Raw genomic sequence first — 25,447 nt, 5'->3', positions numbered from 1 at the left:
GTTGCACTTTTCAACATCCTTCCACCCCCATACAGATGACCAAACAGAGAGAACCAACGCTCTCCTTAAAGAATATCTATGACACTTTGCAGGTGAAATAAAAAAGACTAGGTAGACCTTCTGGACGTTACTCAGTTCTCACACAACCTGCAGAAGTGTGAATCAACTAGCCATAGTCCCTTTGAATTGGCAACAAGGAGGCAGCCCCAGACGCCGCACACCATCGCGGTGAATTATAAGGGTAAGGCTTCACATGCCCATCATTTTGCTCAAGACTGGCAAGATCAAAAAGAGTTGGCCAAGGTGTTCCTGTAAAAAATATGCCAAGAGAATGAAGAAGTGGGCGGATCAAAAGGGCCATCCTACGGAGTTCAAAGTTTGAGACCTAGTATTGGTCAAATTGCATCATGAGAGAACCAAGATCTTTCAGGGACTACATCAGGAACTCATTTGCAAATACGAAGGCCCCTTTCCTATTGTCAAGCATGTAGGCAACCTCGCCTACAAGCTCGAAGTTCTCTTGCACTTTCAAACACATTCAATTTTCCACATCAGTAACCTAAAGTCATTTCATGCCGATGAAGAAGACAACAGTTGTACCCAGCCAACACAAGCGTCAGCACCTCTTCACACAACTGACACCAAAGAAGTAGAGTACATCATGGATTATATGTGCAATCGTCAAGGACAGATCAAAGAGTAACTTGTGAAGTGAAAAGGATTGTCAGAAGAAGAAGCCAGTTGGGAGAAAGTGAAGAACGTCCATCAGTTTCTCTCAGCAGTGGATGAGTATGAAGCTTGGGTCCTGTCGTCGAGGACGTTGACAGCTTAAGTAGGGGAGAATGTTATGCCCAAACTTTTTGCACAATTTTTGCCTTGTACTAAGCTTACCAGAAGCCCTGCGTGGCTCACACGAGTCTTTCAGACTTATAATATTTGTATAGCTTTACATACCTGTAATTTATATTTTTTTTAATGAGATTGTGGTGCACGACACTATTGTATTTACTCGCGTTCAATGAATTTATTGTTATTGAACGTTCTTCTCTCTCCCTTTATTCTCTCCTTTTCTCTCTACTACGTGTGATTGTTGCCTCCTTGTAATTGTGTTTTTGCATGCAATACTGCTTGTGCACTTGTTGCTTCGAAAGATCTACTGTGTTTGCTTTTGAAACTCGCTAAAAGGATTGTTGGGTCAAGGTTCCCTAACACCGTACGGGCATCTAAAATTTAGCCTGTGACACATATTCACTTTTATATATTGCAAGTGGTAAAGGGCTCATTATATCATTAAGTGAGGACTAGTTATAGAAAGAATCTAGCCAAACTGCCCTCCCAATAAAGGGTATAAATTAAAGATTAAAGAATTAGGGCGATTGGCTTTTCAAAATTTAGAAATTAGAAATTCTAAAGTCTATGAATATTGTAATTGACATAGACTTAATAATAACAATAAATTGGTCTCTATTAACAGTTTTATAATAGGTTAGATCCCCTAAAATTGAGCATAATTTAGCTATTTTTTCATAAAAAAAATAATATAATTTCACCAAATTGTACAATTTAAATTTACATACTTTCAATATGTCCATAATAGGTTTTATAGCTCTTCTTCTCGAAAAAAAAAGTTTTGCAACATTAAAAATCATTCAAATTTCACATCTCCATGTCTCCGATAAATGAGTTCAACCTATGTCAAGTTGATGGTCCATGATCGAATACAGTTGGCACATGGGGGCCGGACATTGCTTTATCAAGGTTGGGGCATGTAAGGCTGGGTGTTCATATGCTCAACCCAGAGTCTTACCTCGCACTGAGGCGAGTGATCCGGTTCTCAGTGAGGGTTTTTTTTTTGTCATTAAAAAGAAATTAGGTAATGTTATTCCTAATCTCTCTCTGATATGATAATAATATAACAACCAGATGATTTTTCCTAACTTTCTCTCTCTCTTGAGGACACTATGGGGTCTTAACCAATGGGGTCTCCGCTTGTCTGAACCAATGGGGCGTCCGCTTGTCTGGCAGGAGCAGTTAGTGCACATCACCTTGTGTTAGGACGTTGTAAGTTTGAACCCCAAATGGTATGGTTGTATAACTGGTAGGGTTAGCCTAACCCCGACTTTCTCTGTAAAAATAAAAAATAAAATAAACTCACATAACTTGTGTGAATTTAAAAGGTTTATAAATAAAAATGTTTTTGTATACGCCAGTACTCTTTCATCTTTAAGAAGCAGTATAGATAGGGAAAGCAATGGAAGGAAAATATTTGAGAAAGCCATGGATGTTGGCCGCTTCATTTGGGTGCAACTGTAGAATAGGCATAGAAAGGAGTGCAGCACCCTCACATAGTGATATAATCCCCTAACCAGATGTCACAAGTTCGAAACCAAGGATTAACATCCCTTGCTACAAGGCCGAAGTCAGGTGTACTCCCCTTGAGAAAAAAAAAAGTCATGAGGCTTTCCCAGCGAGTCTTGTTTACCCAAAAATAAACCTCAAATCCTTATTTGGAAATTTTTAAAAAATGTGGGCACTGTATAAGAAATTTCAAAATTTTGGTCAATTTTTTGAAATTATGCGTAAAATCTGGGTTCCTAAAATAAAACTTTCCTTAGAAAACAGCAGCAAAGCAACAGTGATCGTTTCGGTTTTGATTGGATCCAGCTCACGGTTTTTGTCGTCTTCCGAATCCCCACTTGACTTTATCGCCACGCCCATATCCAAATGCGTTAACGATGTGGCAAGCTTCTATAAATGCCTTAATTCTGCTAAATTTTTCATTCATGCCCCGTCTGTGTTGCCATCAAATTTATTTTTTTTTGAATTTATAATCTGAAAAAAAGGTCTCCAGTCCTGGACGCAGTTGTCCCAAGATAAATATGGAAAAAAAAAATCCTGCACACAACTGGGATGTAGTAGTGTTCAACTTGCGAAAAAATTGACACGACAAAATGGAAATACTTCTTTTAGTCATTTGGTATGTCCCTAGTTGGGCAACATGCCCTTCCCAAAATGCACGCCTTCTCTCTTCCACCCTTATAAATACCCAACGACTTCTCCATTAGAGAGAGAGAGAGAGAGCCATGGAGTCGAGTGAAGAAGGAAGGTTGTTGAGAGGAGAGGGAAAGGACGAAGAAGGGAAAGACGAAGAGCATCCCATGGAGAACAAGGAGATGAAGGTATTGGTTGCCTTGGATGATAGCGAGGGGAGCTTATACGCATTGAATTGGGCACTTGACACTCTGTTTGGGGACAAGAGTCCAGACTTTGGAAGCTTGGTGATTGTCCACGCCATCCAACCTTTCCAGCAGTACTTCTTCCCTGGCGGTCCAGGTAATTTGAAGTTCATCAACTTTATATCATGATTTTCGTTGGGATGCCAAACGTAGCGTATACAATGGAAAATGTGTAATTAGTGATCAGAGTAGATCCAGTACTTGATGAGTATATATCATGCAAAGGCACTCGCTTGATCCTCTTAATTTCCGGCTAGCTAGGGCTGGTAAACGAGCCAAACAAACCCAGCTTGGGCTGTCCGGGCTCGGCTGGTTATAAGGCTACTGCGCGGTGCACCACTGCTTGGGGGGGGACGACTCGTGAGCTCGTTACAAGCCAAGCTTTACGAGCTGATCAGAAGCTGGCTTGTTTTATGATAAAATAGTTTTTTAAGTATTTTTTTAAAGCTTCATAATATATAAAGAAAATATAAAAAGTATGCATAGTAAGTGTATAAAACCACAGTTACGGGAAGCTTCTTGTGACGTGGAAAAGCTTGTCTCCCCCCCAAAGCACCATCTGGAAGCAGGAAACTCCTCGCTTCCTCAAGAGAAACTTTAGGAAACCTACCTCCTAATTATGGTAATCTCGATTTTCATAAGTGGGAAACCCACTTCCTCCATGTTTATAAGATCGATTCTCTTTCGTTTCTTTAACGTTTTCTTCTTGATTCTAGTCATTTCTCACTCATTTTACCTTGTTTTTTTGCATTTTTCATATTAAAAACAATACTTTTTATAACAAGCTAGCCAGTTGGTTTTATATTTGTATTCGTGTCATTTCTATCTTGAATAACTGCCTCACAACAGTGTACCACGTCTTTAGTTTTCTGATAACTATATATATAATACCTATTATGTATAGAATATATTATATTTAAACATATAATGTGTAAAAACAAGCCGAGCTTGCCCATGTTCGTGCTTAGCTCATTTACATATAGGAGCCGACTCGAACGGTGATTGTGGCATTCATTGATTGGATCGCCGAGTACCTTGTCAGGTATTTTGTTCGATCATTAGATCTACCCTCGTAATTAGTTGCTTTCCATGTGTTGTTTGTTAATCTATTGCAAACGTAAGTAAGATCACTATATTTTTGGAATGAGACTTGGATGGGAAATTTTCCTGCTTGGCTTTTTGGTGGTGCAGGTGTTTATGTGACTCCTATGGTTATCGAGTCGGTGAGGAAGAGCCAGGAACAAGATAGTGCAACACTCCTGGGACGAGCTTCCATATTCTGTAGTGAGAAGCATGTAAGTTTCGTTTTGCCTCTTAGACAAAAGAAAAAGTTTACTTAAGAGCTCTACCAAACTCTGCGTCTCCTTTGCTGCACACTGCAAAAGACACACACTTGTGGGTTTCTAACTCATGACGTCCTGTCAACTTAGTTAAATTAACAAAGTTCCATCAACAGCTAGTGCACGCCACCTTGTGTTGGGACGTTGAAGGTTCAAAACCTAATGGTATAGTTGTATAACTGGGAGGGGTCTGCCTAACCCCAGCTTGCCTTTAAAAAAAAAAAGAATTGTTTCTGCCCCAAGCGCCTTGAGTTTGTAAGTCGGAGGCGGGCGGGCGGGACACACTCTTCCCAGCAGGCAGACCAGTGAGTCACGCATTCAAACGCTCCCTTGGGTGGGGTCTTGGAATTTCGAGAAGTTTATTAGAAATATTTGAAAATCCAGGAAAAATCTGTATCTTCTTAGCCATCCAACATCACCCACAAAACATTTTAGTTAAAATTTGTGCACCAATGCCGTCTGTTATTCATGAATTATAACAGAACACGATTCCCTTTATACAATCTACAATCTATCAGAAAAGGAAGTAGGAGCTGGACGTAGTCTCATTTTTGGCAGTTTTAATTAATAAAGGGCCTAATTATCAGAAGATGAATATGCATAACATTTTTTTATATTTCAGCTGAGAAATCACCCCCGTGACCAGAGACCTAGCTGTGCTGCTTAAAACTCCGTGGGCTCTACTTTTGTGTATCAACTTTGATGATGTTGAATTCACGTTGATACAATGTAACATTGGACTATTTTTTTTAGCTTTCTTCTTTTAAGCATTTATGGTGATGGTGATGGTGACTATGTCAATAAATGGTGATTGGTACAGTACATTTATTAAGGAGGGATCTTTGGCAACACTTTTCACAGGTAAATGCAGAAACATCGACCGTTGAAGGAGAGCCAAAGGAGGTGATATGCCAAGTTGCTAATCAAATTCATGCTGATCTTGTTGTTGTAGGAAGCCGTGGTCTAGGCACCATCAAGAGGTAATTCCACGTATGCAGAATTATTCAATAAGAGATATGTGAAATCTTGTCAATGTAAGAATTGTATTAAGAAAGATAATTTACTTTAGTAAAATGTAACATTTTGTCAAAGTGAATTACCTTTTCCTATTAGTCATGGACATCAAGATTTTCAATCATGGCCATTGAGATCTGTATGACATGAGAATTGTGTTTCCTATATTTAAGAATCATGATCCCCAACCACTTTTGCTTTGCATTTTATAGAAATTACAATTCTTACAGGCTCTAGGGGCTTCCGGTAACTATGGTCAGGACTCTTCTTGATTTGGCGAAGCTTTAGAACATCTGCCCATAATAATAATAAAAAGTTGCTCAATTTTTTATTGGCATTATTTTCAACTTTGGGTGACTAAGAATTCTGGTTGCTGTTTTGCAGAGCACTTCTGGGTAGTGTGAGCGACTACGTTGCGCACCATGCAAAATGCCCCGTTCTGATTGTGAAACCACCAAAATAAAGGGTCGTCCAGGCCTTGTGGGCCTGCACCCATCTTGTCAACGTGCAGAGATTTTTAATAATGTTATATTTTTATGTCAGTTTGTCTGTGTAATATGTGCTTCGGGTTGAACCTTGTTTCCTTTTTTTTCTCTTTTCTTTCTGCTTTTCCTTTATGTCTGGCATCCCATTTGTGCAAGATGTCTTCGTGATGGAATACTTTAAAGCTCTAAAGTTGGCATGATTTGAGTGTTTGAAAGTTTTGGCAAAGGCCAGCATTGGAAACTAGAGCTGGATGGCAATAACTTACACCAAGTGGGCATGTTTCTTTTTTTTTTCGATAAAGCAATGTTGGGGGATAGGCCCTCCTTATATTACAAATGCAAGAGTTTAATCAATTCAAATAAAAGGCCTCTCTTTCCATATAATTAAGGGTGTCAACGGTGTCAGGGTCAGGGGTCAGGTTTGGTTGACTTAGACCAGATTTTTGGATATGGTATTGGGTCCGGACTCAGGTCTATTATAAGATAAACTATACCTGGACCCGATAAGAACTACATGAACTAGACCCGGACCATACCTAGTAAAATAATATTTTTTATTATTTTTACATTGAAAAATTGTGGGTCTTAATCAGAACACGGGTCGGGCCCATGTCTGGTATAAAATTTTACAAACCATATCCAGATTCATGTATTAATTGAACCTTTGGGTCCAGACCTGGCTCTTAATCCAGTCTTCTTATTTGTCACCATGCCTGGACCCTATAGAGTTTGGTCCGGGTAAACCCGATCAGTTGACACCCCTACAGATAATGTTTGTGTCATCTTCGAAAATTTTGGAGAGGAGAAGACAAACTGGCATACTAGGATTACAAGTAGAAACAAAACAACTGGCTAGAAAAAGATGAAGAGCTGAAAACCTTGGATGCAAAGTTCTACTGTTCATAGGAAGGTGTCGAAGCCAAGAGATCCACAAACGATTATTATAAGAAATGGATGTGTTCTTATCCAAAAAGCTAAGAACATAGTCAAGCAACGATGCTTTTGAAACTAGGTCTGAGAAAGATTGTTGAACTCCACCAACGGGAGCAGTTAGTGCACGTCACATTGTGGGACGTTGCAGGTTCAAAACACAATGGTATAGTTGTATAACTGGTAGGGGTCTGCCTAAAAAAAAGATTGTTGAACTTCTGTTAGGCAAGTCAGTGTTACGCGCATCAAATGCTGCTATTCTATTAAGGATCACGATATGGAAGGTCTAAACTTACCTTATCGTCTGTTTAGGAGTTGTATTCGGTAAAATGTAAATCTGATCTTTTGTGTGCTGGAGATCCCTTAATATCAGGGATTGTTACGTGTATAAAATGTAATGTAAAAAGTTTAATTGAATACAACAATTTTCTGCTATTTTCTCTCTGGTTATTATTTTCTTTACAACTTTGGCCAACAGAACCTCTCCTGAGTGATCACGTACGGCATACTCTTTTGTGACATGTATTTAGCATGCATGAAGGATGCCCAGAGGGAACATTTTGTAAGCACCATCAATGATAGATAGGCAAGGCTCTCCCTATTGACATCTTGTATGCGACGTAAGCCAACACCTCCTTCTAGAATAGGTATGCACAAGGTGGCCCATCTCATTTGATGAAAGTGTGAATGTGTGTCAGAGTTGTTCCAAAGAAAGTTTTGAAATGATCGTTTAGTGGCCTCAATAGTAGAGTGAGGGAGTCAAAAAAGCTAGGAGCCAATGTATAAATGGATACTCGAGAGTATATGCTTGATCAAACACAGTTGGCCTGCATAGGACAGAAGCTTTGACTTTCAGTTTGCCAACCTATTAGAGACCTTAAGTACAATACCCTGACAAAGCTGACTATTGATCCAACCTGTGAAAAGAGAGACCCAAATATTTGATTGGAAGAGATCCAAATGTCCATCCCAACATACTGCAAAGATGTCATGCTTGTTTCTGATTGATATGCACATGAATAAAAAAGGATTCAAAATGTTTAACCGGCATTCCTTTTGTAGACTCAAATTCTTGCAAAATACGTTTTAAGTAATTGATGAGATAGTGGCCTTTGTGAAAAGCAAAGCATCATCAACAAAAAAACAGAGATGAGAAGGACTGGCACCAATTCAAAATTTTGGGTGATGATAGTTCCCCTTGCTAGTAATCTTCTTGCCAAGTGTTTCATAGCAATGAGAAATAAGGAGACAGAGGGTCAACTTGTCGTAGGCCGCATGAACTTTGAAACCAATCACCTCGGGATTCATTTATCAACATTGCAGCATTGTAACATTGCAGAAGAAGTCGTTGATACAAAAGGCATGATACATTGAATCCATGTATGATTAAAGCCAAGAAGTTGAAGAGTTTGCTCTAAAAAGCTCCAATCAACATAATCATAAGCTTTGGAAAGATCAAGCTTTAAATGAACAACTGGAATGCGATAGTGGATAAGAGAATCCAGTCCTTCATGTGCCAAAAGGATACTCTCCTGTATATGTCATCCTCACAAGAAGGCTCTTTGATTAAAAGATAGAATGTAATGAATTGGCAGTATCAAGGCACCAGAAATGAATAATGATGTCACAAGACTCAAGGTAACATTGGGTTTCAAGGTGACGATTGGGGTTTCAAAGTGAAGTTGGGTTTCAAGGTGACGTTTAAAGTTTCTAGGAGGCCTCTTTCTTGCTCAAGGTGGCCCTTTTCGTTTTTTACCCATGTAATCAATTCTCTTTCCATGTACTCTCTTGTTTCGCCTATATATATATAGGTGAAGTTGCATAATGGAAATCAAGCTTCTGCTGTGTGTGGATATAGGTCTTATAAGACCAAACCACATAAATACTCTCTTTCTTTTCTTTATCATGTTTGCATGAATGGTATGCTTTTCAACATGGTATCAAAGTCAGGTTGTTTGGTTCATGTTTTTTTATCAAGTGATAGCATAGTCAATGGCCGAATCAAGCTCGTCGTCTTCCCAATCCTCTCAACAAACGGTGGTGATTCAAGAGCAAGCCAATCCTTCGTTGAAAATCACTACGGTACCTTTAAATAGTTTTAACTATCTTCCTTGGTCAAAATCTGTTGCTTTATTTCTTAGTGGTAAAGGAAAATTAGGTTATGTAAATGAAAAAAAACCTAAACTTGTTGATGATGATGTCAAATATGAAGAATGGGAGTCCAACGATCACATGGTTATCTTGTGGCTCCTTAATTCTATGAAACCACATATTGCCAATGGGTTTCTTTTTCTTGATTCATCTAAAGTTGTGGGATGCAACCAAAAATCTATATGGTGAATAATATAATGTTGGGAGGAGATATCAGTTAGCTCAAGAAATTTATAATTTAAAAAAAGAAAATAAATCTTTCACTGAATATCTTGGTCTGCTTCAAGGCAAGTGGGATGAGTTTGATTCTCATATTCCACCTATTACTGACCAAATTGCTTTTCAAAAGTGGCGTGAGCAGGAAAAAGTTTTTCAAATGTTAGCTGGCCTTGGACAAGATTATGAACAAGTCCGGAGTCAAATTTTAATGACCCTTGAACTTTCTACATTAAGCTCAGCGTGTGCCACCATCATGAGAGAAGAGACACGTCAAAAAGTCATGAATAATAAAAATGAAGAAATTGACAACAACAGGTCTGCTCTTGTCCTGAAACGTGAAGAAAGGCAGAATGGTGAGTTCTCATATGATCTAGACCACAAAAAATTTAAAGAGAAAAAGTTATTTTGTACCTATTGCAAGAAAGGCAATCATACCAAGGATCGTTGTTCGAAGTTGAATAAAAAACTTATTTTTTCAAAAGGAAACAACAATCAGGATCGTCTTGAAGCCAACATAACTCAGCCAGATTCTAAAGAGGAGCTCTTAACTGTTGAAAAACTGACTCAAATCCTCAAGGAGTTTACCAAATGCAATATGGCAACTACAGTCTCCAAGGAAGCAGGTATGTCTTGTTCTTGCTTTATAACTAATTCCTCAAACTGCTCATGGATTATTGATTCTGGAGCTTCTGATCATATGACTGGAAAAATATCATGTCTGGAGAATGTTACAAATATTAGCAGTATTAGACCAGTTGATGCTGCCAATGGCTCACATATAGAGATCATCGGAAGGGGTGAAGTAAATTTTTTAAAAAACAACTTCATCATGCATTATATATTCCAAGTTTAACTTTGAATCTTTTGTCGGTTAGTAAGATTACTCATACTTTGAACTGTAATGTGATATTCACTCTTACTGAGGTTATATTTCAGGATCGCAAGACAATGAGGATGATTGGTAAGGGGAAGGAATCAAAGGGGCTTTATATTTTGGATGGAGAAAATAAGGCATTTCTTATCAATCAACATGATGAAGGAAAAGCATGGCATTTGAGACTTGGGCATCCATCAGGCTCAATTTTGAAAAGGTTAAAACCTGATTTATTTTTTTATTGCATCAATTGTGAAGTGTGTTAATATGCTAAGATGACCCGACTTCCTTTTTCTCAATCAGAAACGGCGTCATCTCATGTTTTTGAACTTGTTCACTCTGATGTTTGGGAGCCCTCGCATGTGACTTCTTATGATGGATTCAAATATTATCTAACCTTTATTGACGATTTTTCTAAAGTCACATGGGTATATTTTCTAAGAAGAAAAGATGAAGTGTTTGATTATTTTCTAAAGTTTTACAATATGATTCAAACACACTACAGTTGCAAAATAAAAATTTTAAGGACAGACAATGGGACAAAATATATGAATGAAAAAATTATAAATTTCAGAAATATGCATGGAATCCAACATGGAACAACTTGTGTTGGCACTCCTCAGCAAAACGGAGTCGCAAAACAAAAAAATTGTCATCTTCTTAAAGTGACAAAATCTCTTCTATTCCAAATGAATGTCTCAGAGACTTTTTGGGCGGATGCAGTCAGTACTGCAAGCTATATTATAAATTGCTTGCCCACTCACATTCTTAATTTCAAATCTCCAATTGAAGTTTTTGATGAAAGAAAACATTCTATTAAACATTTAAAAACTTTTGGTTGCAATGCTTATGTCTGACAACATCCTTCCAACAGAAACAAACTTCAACATAGAGCCATCAAGTGTATTTTTATTGGTTACGACTCTTCTAAAAAGGGATACCGCTGCTATGATGTCGCAAACAAAAAGCTTTATGTTTCTCGAGATGTGAAATTTGATGAAGAGAAATCATTTTTTGAAAAACAAGGGCAAGAATTTCAAGGGGAGCGAGCTTCAAAACCGGGATTTGTTTTTCCTAATATAACTCAAGAATGTGAGGTTACTTGTGAAAACCAGGTTGGAGAAAATGTTGAGCTTGGTGAAGGAAATTTAATTGAGAATGTTGGTCATGAAAATAGGTTTGTTCGGCAGTCTGAATGAACTATTCGGATGCCAACAAGATACCATGACTTTGTCACTTATAGTGTCGTGACATATCCAATTGAAAAAATTTGAAACCCAACGTCACCTTGAAAACCCAACGTCAACGATAATTGACAGAAGCATAAAGGTGAGCAATATGAATGTTTGCAATATCAACCTGACATTGAGCCACAGAGTGTCAAGACAAGAGACTTTCCACTTTTTTTATGATGAAATAACCCTCACTGAGAATCGGGTCACTTAATGGGCTTCCCTCCTTGCGAGATAAAACTCTGGTTTGAGCACACGACCTCCCAGCCTTACGTGCCCAACCGTGATAAAGCAATGACAACCCCTATGCTATGGGCCAACATGATTCAATCCTAGGCCTTAAGCTTGACACACGACTCCACTGACCACATGGGTAACTACAGTCGTGGTAGGAGTCTCAACTTTTGAATGACAAAAGTTTTTTTTTTTTTTTTGGGGGGGGGGGGGTAATTTAGGCTGAACATAAAGGGATCAGGATGAATGATGGTTGGTCTGGAACTAGATCTAACCTTCACACGAGATCTTGGATTTATATCTTATGCAGAAATATGGCCTTGACATGAGCTCCCATTCTCAGTTGGTAAAAGGAAATCAAGTATTGGGAGAATGTGTTTTACATGGAAACAAGTGGAAGTGAATTGCATTTAGTTGGAGTCTGGCTTAGATAGGCTTGATTCCATTTGTCTGAATTTGAAATGATCCTACAAGATGTTTATATAAAAGTTGGCCCCTTTTTTTTCCAGTGAACGGTTTTGGCCTGGTTTCACCCCTACCAAGCAAAAAAGGTTCTATCATTTGACATAGGATATAAAGGATGCTATGTTGATCTTAGCCATCCAGTTGATGCATCTGGACAACTACTATCAGTGCACATCCATGTTAGAATATGGACCAATATTTTTTTTTTGAAAGGCAGGATGGGGTTAGGCAAACCCCACCAGTTATTATTCAACATACCACTGGGGTTTTGAACCTACAATGTCCCACCACAGGAAGACGTGTAGTGATAGCTCCTACCAACCACATAGAGCCCCGTTGGTGAATATGGACCAATCATAGGTATTGGTTGAAAGGTTAGAATTGAATGTGGGATTGTAACCCATCTTATGTCAAATGAGGGGATCCATACCCCTACCAGGTCATAATGGAAAATCTCTCTCTCTCTCTCTCTCTCTCTCTCTCTCTCTCTCTCTCTCTCTCTCTCTGTGTGTGTGTGTGTGTCATGAACTAGGTGAGTGAGATTGTTTCTCCCAGTTATCTAAAAAATAAATAAATTCCTCAAAATGCATCATGGATAGATGACTTCACTCGGCTTGAATTGAGATTAGGTGCAATGTGATTACACATTTTAAGTGTTTCGCTGCACCTGATCATCAACCATCTGCTCTTGAGCCCCAAAGCTAACAAGTTGTACCTCAAAGATGTATTGAAAGAAGAAGAGGAACACAAGCTCTAGCACACATACACACAAGAGAACTTACTAAAACTCAATGCATTATCAAAAGAGAACAGTGAAATAACATAAAATAAAGGACACACTCACACATTCATAGACTAATGCTTGTTTATATAGGCACACAACCATTACGACACCACCCACGTATAACACTAACTCGCTAACACTCAAATGTTTTTTCTTTTAAAGCACTAATGACACCCATTTTAGCTTACACGACTTTTCAACTCACCCACTATTTCCACACATGTCCTCATAAAAATGATGTTAACAACATTAACTCTCATCACTCCCCTTTGATGCAAAACTGGAGACACCAAGTGAATCTATGAATTTGATGAACTTTGGAAGTGAAAGCGCTTTGGTGAGACCATCAGCTACTTGATCATTTGTAGAACAATGTGTCAACACAATTATATCTTCAGCAACAATATTTCAAATAAAATGATAGTGATGGTCAATGTGGTTGGTTCTGCCATGAAAAATATGTTTTTTGTCATTGCTATTATAGTCATGTTGTCACAATAAATTTTTATTGTTGAAACTTGAGATTTTGCATATCTTCTAAAATCATTCTCATCCATATAAGTTGACAAGTTGTTACGTAAACTGCAATATATTCGGCTTCAGATAATGATAATGTTGTAGAAGATTGTTTCTTTGAGCTCTATAATATAGCATAACCAACTAACTTAAAATTAGAAACGGATGGATCTACACATGTTCTAGTATTTGATGACAACTTATCATTCGTGTTCATTGAAGTAAAACTCTCCTTGTAATTGGACATATTGTACCTTTTAAGAAGATCAAGTGCATATTTTTCTTGAGAGATAAAAATGCCATCAACTGTTTGATGAATTTGAAGTCCAAGGAAGTAATACAAGAGCCCCAAATCAGTCATGTCAAAGTTTTGCATCATATTGTTCTTGAATTTTTCAATAAGATGATTTGAAAAACCAGTATATATAATATCATCCACATAAACACAAACAATGAGAACACCATTACCTTTCACTTTAACATATAATGTAGGCTCATTTTCACTTTGATGAAAATCATTTTGTTGAAAATATGAGTCAAGTCTTTCATACCACGCTCTTGAAGCTTGATTAAAACTACAAAGAGTTTTCTTCAACTTATAAACTTTCTTCTCTTTTCCATCAACAATAAATCCATGTGGTTGCTCAACATACACATCTGCTTTTAAAAACTCATTTAAAAAGGCTGACTTAACATCAAATTAAAAAACTTGTCATTTTGTGCCAATACAAGTCTAATAGATTTAATTCAAGCAACAAGACAGAAAGTTTTAAAGAAATCTATATCATGTTTTTGTGCATACCCCTTTATAACTAACCTTGTTTTGTATTTGTTCACACTTTACCTTGTAGATCCACTTCACACCTATTGCATCTTTTTCAATTGAAAGTCTACAAGTTCTCATGTGTTATTCTTCTTAATGACTACAATTTCTTCTCTCATAGATTCTTCCCACCCTTCTTTTCAATATGCCTTTTTATAAAATATTGGCTCTGCATCCATAAAAGCAAAATTGCATGATTTATAAATTTCATATAAGGATTGTACCTTTTATAGAGGAGTATTGTTGCCAGGGCATTTAAATCACTAGATAATGTTCTTCAAGTTAAAGTGGAAGGAGATAAAGATCCATGGAGTCAATATATTCTCATTTGATGGAGTCAATATAAGTTCATCCTGAAAAAATGTTAAATGTTGACTTGATTCTCCTTTTCTTTTCAACAACTATTTTCATAAAAAACATCTCTTCGAATAATAAAATTTGTAGTAGTAGGGTTAAACAATCGATAACCCTTTGTTTCTTCATTGTACCCAAAAAATATGCATTTTTCACTTTTCTTATCTGTTTTAATATGATCATCTGAATGAATCAAAGCATAAGCAACAAAACCAAAGATTCTCAGAAAGCTTACATCAGGTTTTTGTTTCCACCAAGCTTCATACAAGGTCTTTTTGTGCATTGCCTTAGTTGGTGATATGTTTAGAAGATAAATTGATGTGTCATTCCTTCTCACTTAGCATACTTCGAGCCATTTCTATAATTGTTTAATTTTTTTGCTCAGCAACACCATTTTTTCAGTATTTTTCTTACAGTCAATTGTCTGCGGATACTATTTTGCTTGCAAAAAAAAACAAACTCATCAGATAAAAATTCTCCTTCTTTATTATTGCGGAGAGTTTTTATAATATGCTAACTATCTATTTCAACAAAGACTTTAAATTTCTAAAAATTTTCAAATGCCTCCGACTTTTTAATAAGAAAGAACCCAACTTATACAAAAAAAAATTAACAGTAAATAATATAAAAATATTTACTCTTGTTCTAAGATAGAGTTTGTACTGGTTTGCATATATCGGCATGAACCTATTCAAGAGACATTTTGCCTCTCCATGTTATTCTAATAGAAAATGATTGTTTATGTCGTTTGCCATAAACACAACCTTCACACACATTATCAATAGAAACAACAGATGACAAACCACACACCATCTTTTTTTACTTAAAACTTCAAACCATTGAAGTGCAAATGACCATAATGTAAATGTCACAGCTAAGAGTCATTCTTTACATTAGCAGTAAAAAGATACTCATCAATATGTGAGATATCAAGAGGAAACATTTTGTTGTCAACCATGTAAATCTTAATATGTGAAATATTAGATTTTCTACTTTTAATTTTACACATATTATCATAAAATATTATTGAATAACCTTTTTTAAATCAACTGACCCTTACTAAGCAAGTTATGAGCTAAGCCAAGAATATAATAGACATTGCTAATTTTCTTTTCTCCACCTGATTTAGTTTTAATAGTGATAGTACATTTGCTTTCAATTTTCAAATGCTTATTATTTTCAAGCCTAACTTGCAATTTCACTATTCATCCATATGGCAGAACAAATTCTTTTTGCATGTTATGTGGTTACTGCATCTATTATCTAGAAACCACACACCACCAATACTTTAAATTGAATTTAAGCAATTAAGAAATAAGTTACCTTCTTCTTGCTTTTCTTCGAAAAAGTTTGCTTTTTGCTTTGCTTTATCCCACTAGTATAGTATAACCCATCTTTTTACAAAACATGCATTGTTTTTCTTTGTGACTTTGTGTTTTATCTCCTTTCTCATTACTTTCTAATTTTTGTTGGGTGGTGTAGGATCTCCCTCATCCTCGACCACGACCACAATAACTAGCTCTTCCTCTACCTCTGCCTACATATTTGTGATTAGAGAAATTTTTACCATCTTTATCTTTGTCAAAAAATCTTCACCTTAGACTGAAATGCATGCTCAATATTTTTATCAATTGATCTGTTCATTCTTGCTTCATGAGTCATCAAAGAACCCATTAGTTCATTAAAAGAGTAAGTTGACAAGTCCTTAGATTTCTCGATAGCAATGACAATATGATCAAATTTTGAAGGTAAATTTCTCAACTTTTTCTACAATCTTTTGATCATTAATATTTTCTTCAAAAGTTTGCATTTGATTAATAATAACATAAATTTTAAAGAAAAAATCATGTTAAATAATGTCTCAAATTTCTTATATAGAGTTTTGAGTTTTATTATGGTTACCTTCTTGTCACCATAAAATTCTTGCCTTAACATGTCTCATGCTTCTTTTGCTTTCATGGTATTAGCAATTAAAAAAAAAACAGAATATGTAATTGTTTGTTGCAACACAAGTAAAGCCTTGGAGTTCATTTTTTTAATCTCGTTTGCATTTGCCATTTTTTCCAGCTTTAGAACTCTCTGTTCCTACAAAACCGGTCTCTACTAGATCCCAAAGATCTTGCGAGATAAAGAATGTTCGAATTTTTATACTCAAAAGTTCATAATTTTCTCCACTAAAAATAAGAGCGAGAGATTTTAAGAGGTTGAATGTGTTTATATCATTTGACATCATGAACCACAAAAATGATTACCTCGCTATACCAATTGAAGGTAGCTATGACCTTCACCACCACCCAGCTTCACCATAACTAAGCTTTGATACCAAAAATGCTCAAAGAACAAGATGAACACAAGCTCTACCACACATACACAAGATAACTTACTAAAACTAAATGCATTATCATAAGAGAACAAAAAAAACAGAAAACAAAGAACATACATCCACATACTAATGCATGTTTATATAGACACAACCATTAAGACACCACCCACGAATTACACTAACCCACTAACACATATTTTTCCTTTTAAAGCACTAACACCCGTTTCAACTTAAACTACTTTTCAACTCACCTACTATTTCCAAGACATGTCCTCGTAAAAAGGACGTTAGCAGCATTAACTCTCATCAAGATGGAGGGTGGTCAACAGCGGTGTCACACTAAAAGTGTGCAATCACATTGCACCTGATACTCCATGACTCAGTTCGCTCCTTAAAGAGTGTTGTCAATATATATCAAGTTATTAATGAGTGGACAAAACAAAGAAACAAACCCCACTGGGATGTATACCTATTCTGTATTCAAGATTGCTGCAGCAGTTTCACTATATGTTATGCAATGGCCACCCAAGACTAGACACAGACTTGGTTTTAAATTTTTGTTTAGTAATTCGCAAAAAAACCATCTCACTCACTGGCATCTTCATTGGTCCAAAAACTCGAGGTCTCCCTTGCTGACAGGGGAGCGCACTCAGCTTCGGCCTTGTAGCAAAGGATGCACACGTGTGAGTTTCAAACTTGTGACATATTTTCAGCTTGCTGACAATCAAGAGTCACTCCTACCAAATGAGCAGAGCCCTTGTGAGCTAGACCTGACTTTATGTACGTCGTGCATTACAACTCAAGCGCAAACTGAGTTGTGTAGGTGTGGCTTTCCATCTGATAGGTCACTTTATGTTTAGTTTGTCAATTCTTAGAGAGCTTGTTCATGTGAAGAAAATGCACATCTGCATGAAGAAAAGTAGACCACTTCCCTTGAGAAAGTTGTGATTTGTTTCCTTGGCATAAAGGTTGGAGAAAACTTTCATGGGTAAACTTTCTCACATGTGAAAATTACTTCTGGTAGTAATTTTTCTAGCTGTGAACAACTTTCTCACGTGAGAAAAAAAAAGGCCTGGTTTCTAAGGCAAGAAAATGTTTCACAGGCTTCCAAAAGTGATTTTAAATGGCCAATCACACCACATTCGTGGGTTAATTCTTCGGATAATACTCCAAAAGAAGGATCCATGATCGTATGAACTCCATGAAAGCCAAATGGACAACCTCTGTCCAACAAGTGTTCCTTCCATAGCTTGATGGATCATCCCATCTCTGGGATAGGCCCTCTTTCTGCAAACACACCTCACTATCAACATTGTTCAGGATTAGATCCAGATCCATGTTTGGCAATGTCTAAAGGATTCAAACCTAGTTATAAGTCAAGTCAAAGGTTGATGAAACATACTGGTAATATGGGCAAAGATCCTCCTCTTTTGTGGCACCCTACATTTTCATGACTGGAATCTTGCTCAACCTGTCTTTTAGTTAATTTGACAGAACCATATGGAACCCAATATGGGTTCCACTTGTCAGGTTCATGTATTTTTCTGACTGGAAATAGATTCAGATTATGAGCCACTAGTCATGTGTCATGTCTAATCCTTATGGCCACCCCTGCAACAAATGTACTCTATACAAAGCCATATACAATTGACCTTCAATTAACCTTTCAAGCTTTAAAACTATGCATTTACAGGGATTCTTTTTTCCTTACTTTTTAGACAGGATCACTCACTTGGATAATTGTTTGCCTATGCTTTTGGACACACTTTCTTTCTTTCCTTCTTTAATTACTAGGCAAGGTAAGATATGCCCCCATTGGTCCGAACATGAGATCCATCGTGCAAAATAATGCAATATTAGCCATCCAGACATCAGATTAACCCTCTTTTGTGCACATATAATTTGCTTTTTGTATTTTTTTTTTTCTTTTTTTTAGCGGCAAAGGTGATTGGGACCCCAGATTCTTTATGTATATTTGGATCAATGTTAATCCAATCAAACTTCCTTTTTGGCAATGATTTAAATGAAAGGGGTGGAAACCAAATTGGACAAATCAACAGCCTCAAGATGGCTTAAAGTAGCATTATCATGAATCAATCATAACACCATTTCCCCACTCCAAAAAAAATAAAGAAAAATGAATAGGTTTTTAATATTCATGCTTAGGTTATCCTTTTGCTACTTGCTAGGTAGTGGGGGGGCCAAGAAATTAAAACTTAAGTCTCAGACCTTATCATATTCTAGTACCAACCGTTTGTCTGGTAGGAGCAGCTAGTGCACGTCACCTTGTGTTGGAAAGTTGCAGGTTCAAAACCCAATGGTATAGTGGTATAATTGGTAGGAGTCTGCCTAACCCAGCTTGCCTTTCAAAAACAATGTGTCTTCAAGACCCGCTTACTTATTTTCTTATTCTTTTGCTTGTAGCTTCTATCAGAATTAGTTGCAAGTTTACCATAATTATCTATTTTTTGTTAGAACTCGATATTTTAAGCAATCTAAAGTTTTCCTTTTCTTTTTTTTATTTACACAAAGAAACCAACCCCGGGAACAGAGACCTAGCCCCACTGGCTTTGCCTGTAATACTTACAGTCGCTGATATGGCAGCATAAAACTCCGTGAGATTTCCTCTTGCCCCCAAGAGAGCCGCTAGGCTTCGGCTTGCTGAAGGAGTGACACCCATGAGATTTATTTATTTTTTTGTTTATAATCAGACAAATTTATAGCTAAGTGTAGCATGATGGGACACAAAAATGGTGGTTCATTATCCAATGCATAATGTCATAGCAAGTCTTCAGCAGGGAAAAGCTATGTCACTCTGGTATGCCCTTTAGACAAAGAGAATAGTACTAATATCTCCACTTATAAATATATCTTTATAAACTAAAATATAAAATTTATTTTTATGTTATGAAAAATGATTGTACTGTACAACAAAAATAGCATTTCTCCAAAAACTTTTACAATTTTTTTAAATCGGCCTGGTCCAAAACCACAACTTTTCAGATGTAAAAGATCTCTTCACCCAATGGCACACGAGAATTTCTTCATAACTTTCCTCTCAAATATTCAAATATGTGAATTTTCTCTTTTATTTGCAGTATGAGAATTTCTTTCACTACATTTGCAAATTTCCTCTCCAAGTATGACAACATGTGAATATCCTCTCAAATATGTGATTTTTTTTTTAAAACATGAGAAATTCGTATTGTATTTTATGATTTTACCCTCAAATATTCGCTTTTAAAGTGACACTAAAGGCTTTGGGGATGCTTTTGAAGCTAAAGGCCCATCGCCTTTTAAAGTGTCACTAAAGAATTTAGTGACACTTTTACAGTGTTGTTAAATGTCCATCATGTTTTTAAAGTGTCGCTAAAGGCTTTAGTGATGCTTTTGAAGTGCCGCTAAATGCCCATAACACTTTTTAAGTGTCATTTTTTTTCAAACAAACTCCCTTTTATTAAAAAACACACAAGGGGCACAGGTAAGGAGGAAGTTTGCAAATGTGTGAAGACATTCACGTGCGACAAGACATTCTTAAATGTGAAAGCATGCAAGGGGACATTTGCAAATATGTGGAAGGAAATTTGCAAATACAGGAGAAATTTGAATATTTGGATATTTGAGAGGTAAGTTCGCATATCAGAGGAAATTCATGAGTGAAAAGGTCCTTTTACTGCCAAATAGTTGCGGTTTTGAACATAGGCAGATTTTTTAAAATTGTAAGGGTTATCGGGAAACACATTGTTCTGTTGAACATTACGGACATTTTTTGATAAAAAATTGTGTCCTCATGTATTCTGTAAGGAATTTGTGAACCTCAAGTCACACTTTGTGTTCGTGTCTCTCACATACGGAAAATCCTTCACACATGACCAAAATTCTTTTTTTTTTTTCCTATTTATAACTCGGAGAAACCATGATTGGGACCAGAGACAGTCACTATCACAGCGGTGTAAAACTCTGAGACCCTCATGGCCTCACCCTAGGGCCTATGCTAGAATTCGGCTTATGCAAGAGGATATGATGCTCTCAAGATTCAAACCTCAACCAGAATCCCATTACACTGATCCCCCTCCGTGCTGACTAATTTCCTTACTTGATACTAGGGGTGTCAACCAGCCAGACCTGACCCGAACCAAACCCTATAGGGTCCAGGTATGGTGATAAATAAGAAGACATGATTAAGACCCGGGTCCGGACCTGAAGGTCCAATTAATACATGGACCTGTGTATAGTTTTTGAAATTTTATACCAGACCCGAACCCGACCCGAGTTTTAATTAAGACCCGCAAATTTTCAATGTAAAAATGATAAAAAAAATATGGTTTTACCGAGTATGGTCTGGGTTTGGTTCATGTACTTCTTATCAGGTCCGGGTATGATTTTTCTTATAGTGGACCCGATACCATACCCAAAAATCCAGTCCAAGTCTAATTCCACCTGGGTCCGAACCAAACCCGTTGACACCCCTAATTGTACACAACCTTTCAAACGGACTCAATTTGATGCCCAAAAAGCACCCCAACCAAGTGAACAGTCTGTCGCTAGTACTTGTGCAACTTTTATTCAAATTTAGGAAAACCAGCAACCAGATATTTGGTTTCATTTCCTAGTTTTTAGTTCATGGATTTAAGGTAAGTATAGGAAAAGCAAGAAGCAACTTCTAGCTGCTTTTGTCCTTTTGAAAAAGCCAAGCATGAGAATGGAGGTTTGTTTGTTTCTCCAACTTATTGTCACACACTTTATCTTTCATCCCCACCAAACAAAACCAGAGTGCGTTTAGTATGCTATGTGGTTTACACGTGTCACATATCTCAAAAATTAAAGTAATACCCTCCACACCCATCTAGAACTTAAAAAAAAAAAAACAAATTTTGAAATGAATTTTCAATGCCATAGAACATACATCAACCCCTATGATTTGCTTTGTTACAATGTTTCTGTCAAATTAGGTTTTAGTAGCCAATACACCAATCTAATTCTATTCAAAACTAGAGAAACCCATTTTTTGAAGTGATTTTTCAATGCCATAGAAGATATTCAAAACTGAAGCTTGATCATAAGTATGGCAGGCATAGTAAATTAAAAGGAAAAATTCGAGACCTGAGACATTTGAAAAATTATGATTGTCAAGGTTTTTTGACATGCTTCTGGTTGTGTTACATATACTGTTGAAATCTGTTATTATCCACTGAATTCCATTACTATCTCCTGTTTGGTTGCTTTCTGGGCAACCTCTTTTCCTTTCATTTAGCGAAACTTCCACTTTCCCTCAAAAAGGGAAAAAAAAGGTGATACCAGTCGTTTCATAATGCCATCACCAACAAAGATGTGTCAAACACGTTGTATCATCATGGAAATATCAAAAATCGGCCTTTATAAGCTCCTCAAGCTTATCCTTATATTTGGGAAACATACCAATTGCCGGAAATGAAATACAAAAGATTTAATGATGGTTGGATTGAATGACTTTGGACATGCATCACATGCTATGAAAGTATCATTCCAAGCAATTGAGACGCCTAAGGTATCTTGATTAATATTCTTTTTTTTCACTTTTGAAGACCATAAATTTTATTTTAACCCAAGCCATCCATATATCACAACAGTCGACCTTGTCTAATACTTATGAAGATACCTTTTTGCATTTCTTTTTTTCATATGGGCGTCTAATCCCCTTAAATATTCAATTAGTTTCATTGGAGATGAATTTCACTGTAATTTTTACAATAAGACAATAGACCAACTTTGAACTTTTCTATCATCTTGGTATGGTTCCTGTTAGTGGATACCAAAGCAATTGTTATCTAAAGAGATGTTAGAACACCCCCATTCATCAACAACAAAGCAATTATAGATGGCAGAACATTCACAAATGTGAGAGTATTTAGTTAAAGGAGGTTTGCAAAGAATGTGAGGTTTGCAAAGAATGTCCCCAAAACGTGTGAACCTCCTTTTACTAAAACAGTATAAGGGACACAAGCCTGAGGGCACTCAAAAATGTGTGAGGACATTTGCATGCAAAGGCCAGGACATTCGCAAATGTAAGAGTTTAATTAAAGGAGGTTCTCAAATATAATATGACCTTCGCAAATCATGTTTGTGAATGACTTCAAAATGTGTGAACCTCCTTTATTCACTTAAAGAAGAAGGAAACTGACAACTCCAACAGTACACGCATTAAGGCCAAAATCAATGCGGGAAGCATCCGATTAAGAGAAACTGCTATGAGCTACTCCTAAACCATGCAAAGGAGATCAATTTCAACCCAAATTTTTACCACTTCATAAATTTCAAGAGCGTATGCACACCACGACAAGCACACAAAGCAATAAGACGAGATTTTAACGCGGTTCGATCTGAAAGGATCTACATCCATGGGTTTAGGCCTCTCTCTCACTCAGCAAATCCAACGAGAGAGGTTTTTTATTTATAATAATGTATGAGGTTTACATACAGTGAGAAGAGTCTCTCCTCGTTCAATATAGCAGACTCCAACTTCTTTAGGAAGTCTAGTTACAAACTCTTTCTTAGGATTAACTTTCTTAATTGATTCTTTCTCTCTAGCAACCTTCCAATAGAAGGACTGTTCACACCCACGTTGGGAAGGAAACTCTTTGGGCACGTTTGGAAGCAAGAAATACTCTCATAGAAAAAGAAAAATTTTCCTATGAGAAGTTTTGAAATGATAATTTTTCTAAATGAAAATTTTTCACTTGTTTGGGTAGCATTAGAAAAATAAAATAGAAAATCTTAAAAAAATGAGAGAGAGGAGGGGGGCGGGGTGGAGCTTCTTCAGCGCGATTTTCTGAGAAGTGGGCGATGGTGGGTGGTAGTGGTGGTGGTGAGATGCATGGTGGAAAATCATCATGAGGAGGGCGGTTTTCCGGGAGGTGGGTAGTGGTGGTGGTGAGATGGATGGTGGTGGTGGAAAATCATCGTAGTGATGGAGCTTCTTCCGTATGGTTTTTCGAGAGATGGGTGATAGTGAGTGGTAGTGGTGGTGGTGATGAGAGGGGTGTCAACGGGTCAGGTTTGGTTAGGACTCAGGTAGAACCAGACCTGACTCCAATTTTCGGGTATCGTATTGGTTCCAGACACGGGTCTAATCAGACCCACCATAAGAGAAATCACACCCGTACCTGATAAGAAGTACATGAACCAGACCCAGGCCACACCCGGTAAAATAATATTTTTTATCATTTTTACATTGAAAATTTGTGGGTCTTAATCGGAACACGGCCTGGGTCTAGCATAAAATTTTAGAAACTATACCCAGCTCCATGTATTAATCGGACCTTCAGGACTGGACCCCAGTCTTAATCAATCTTCCTATTTATCACCGTACCCGGACACTATAAGGTTTGGTACGGGTCGGGTCAGGGTAAACCCAACCTGTTGACACCCTTTCCTATCAAAAAGTGTACTCTTTAGAAAAAACATCATCATAGAAAAAGTCCCTCTCATTTGGAAGGGTCTAAAAAACCTTATTGTTTTCCTACCTTGTATCACTTTTTCCTGCATCTTTTTCACTTCCAAACGTGCCCTTTTATGTCCCCGTTTTCTCGACTCTTCTACAGTCACCTTTCTCACGACACCATGTGCTTTAACACACTCACCCACGATTTACAGCACATAATGAATTAACGAAATGAACATAATCTTGATTCATAGTGACTACCACCTCATTACTGATCCAAAAACATACCAATGCATAAAAACTACAGAAACTCTTAGAAAGGAAAAAAAAACAATAACAAATGACTAAATTGGGAGTTAAATGACCACAGAAGACTAGCAAACAATTGAACCAAAGGAACTCTTTTAGGGCCGAAAAAAAAAAGGGAATCAGAATTGAGTGGGAGGTAAAAAAAAAGGTACCCATTAAAATTGGGGTTGGTGCAATCGACGACTCGCTCGTGGTCTTTGTCCAAATTGAAAAAGGGACAATTCTCGCAACCCATCTCCCGAAACTGATGCAACCAACCATGAAAAGGAAACGAAACCCACCGTGAGAACACCAAATGAAAAAAGAGAAAAAGAAGAAGAAGAAGACCTGATCGTAGGTCTTGACGAGCCTGCAACGAAGGCACGCCCTCAACTCCTGGCCGAAGCTCGTGGGTACCTGAGCAGCGCGGTCCATGCTGATCTCTTCCCCAGATTCTGGAGATAGTTATTAGGCTACTGTTGCAACAATGGCGACTCTCGATAGGCTGATTGGATTTGGAGACCCATGCCTTCTGATGAGAACATACGCGACCTAGAAATCATGGGAGTAAGGGTGGCAATCGGGTCGGGTTGGCGGGTCAGAATACTTCAACCCGAACCCGACCCGTTTAATAAACGGGTCGGCTGTGGCAAACACGAACCCGACCCGTTTATTAAACGGGTAACCCGACACGACCCGCCAACCCGTTTAATAAACGGGTTAGGTCGGGTAAACGGGTTGGCGGGTTGGGGTCGGGTA

At 37.3% G+C, this 25,447-nt stretch overlaps 1 protein-coding gene and 1 pseudogene across 1 annotated transcript; one reads left to right on the top strand and one right to left on the bottom strand.

The window, feature by feature from the left end:
- The first annotated feature begins 3,067 nt into the window (after positions 1-3,067).
- Positions 3,068-6,245, top strand: LOC149831750 (uncharacterized). Its single transcript, XM_090012205.1, has 4 exons — positions 3,068-3,333; positions 4,428-4,531; positions 5,438-5,556; positions 5,975-6,245. Exons 1-4 carry the CDS (start codon positions 3,084-3,086, stop codon positions 6,051-6,053), a joined length of 552 nt encoding a protein of 183 aa, XP_089868331.1. The 5' UTR covers positions 3,068-3,083; the 3' UTR covers positions 6,054-6,245.
- Positions 6,246-24,595: 18,350 nt separating this feature from the next.
- LOC149831749 (transcription elongation factor SPT4 homolog 1 pseudogene) lies at positions 24,596-25,123 on the bottom strand (annotated as a pseudogene).
- Between the last annotated feature and the right edge of the window lie 324 nt (positions 25,124-25,447).

This window comes from Nuphar pumila, chromosome 7, assembly GCF_984573655.1.
Source record: "Nuphar pumila chromosome 7, dmNupPumi1.hap1.1, whole genome shotgun sequence".
NCBI lineage: Eukaryota > Viridiplantae > Streptophyta > Magnoliopsida > Nymphaeales > Nymphaeaceae > Nuphar > Nuphar pumila.
This window is presented reverse-complemented; position numbering and strand designations above follow the sequence as displayed.

What these genes read in the sequence shown, in the direction of transcription:
- LOC149831750 (XM_090012205.1), top strand. Translation starts at nt 3,084, where the DNA reads ATGGAGTCGAGTGAAGAAGGAAGGTTGTTGAGAGGAGAGGGAAAGGAC. An exon ending in TATTCTGTAGTGAGAAGCAT is followed by an intron (nt 4,532 to 5,437) that starts GTAAGTTTCGTT and finishes CACTTTTCACAG; the next exon opens with GTAAATGCAGAAACATCGAC. An exon ending in GGTCTAGGCACCATCAAGAG is followed by an intron (nt 5,557 to 5,974) that starts GTAATTCCACGT and finishes GCTGTTTTGCAG; the next exon opens with AGCACTTCTGGGTAGTGTGA.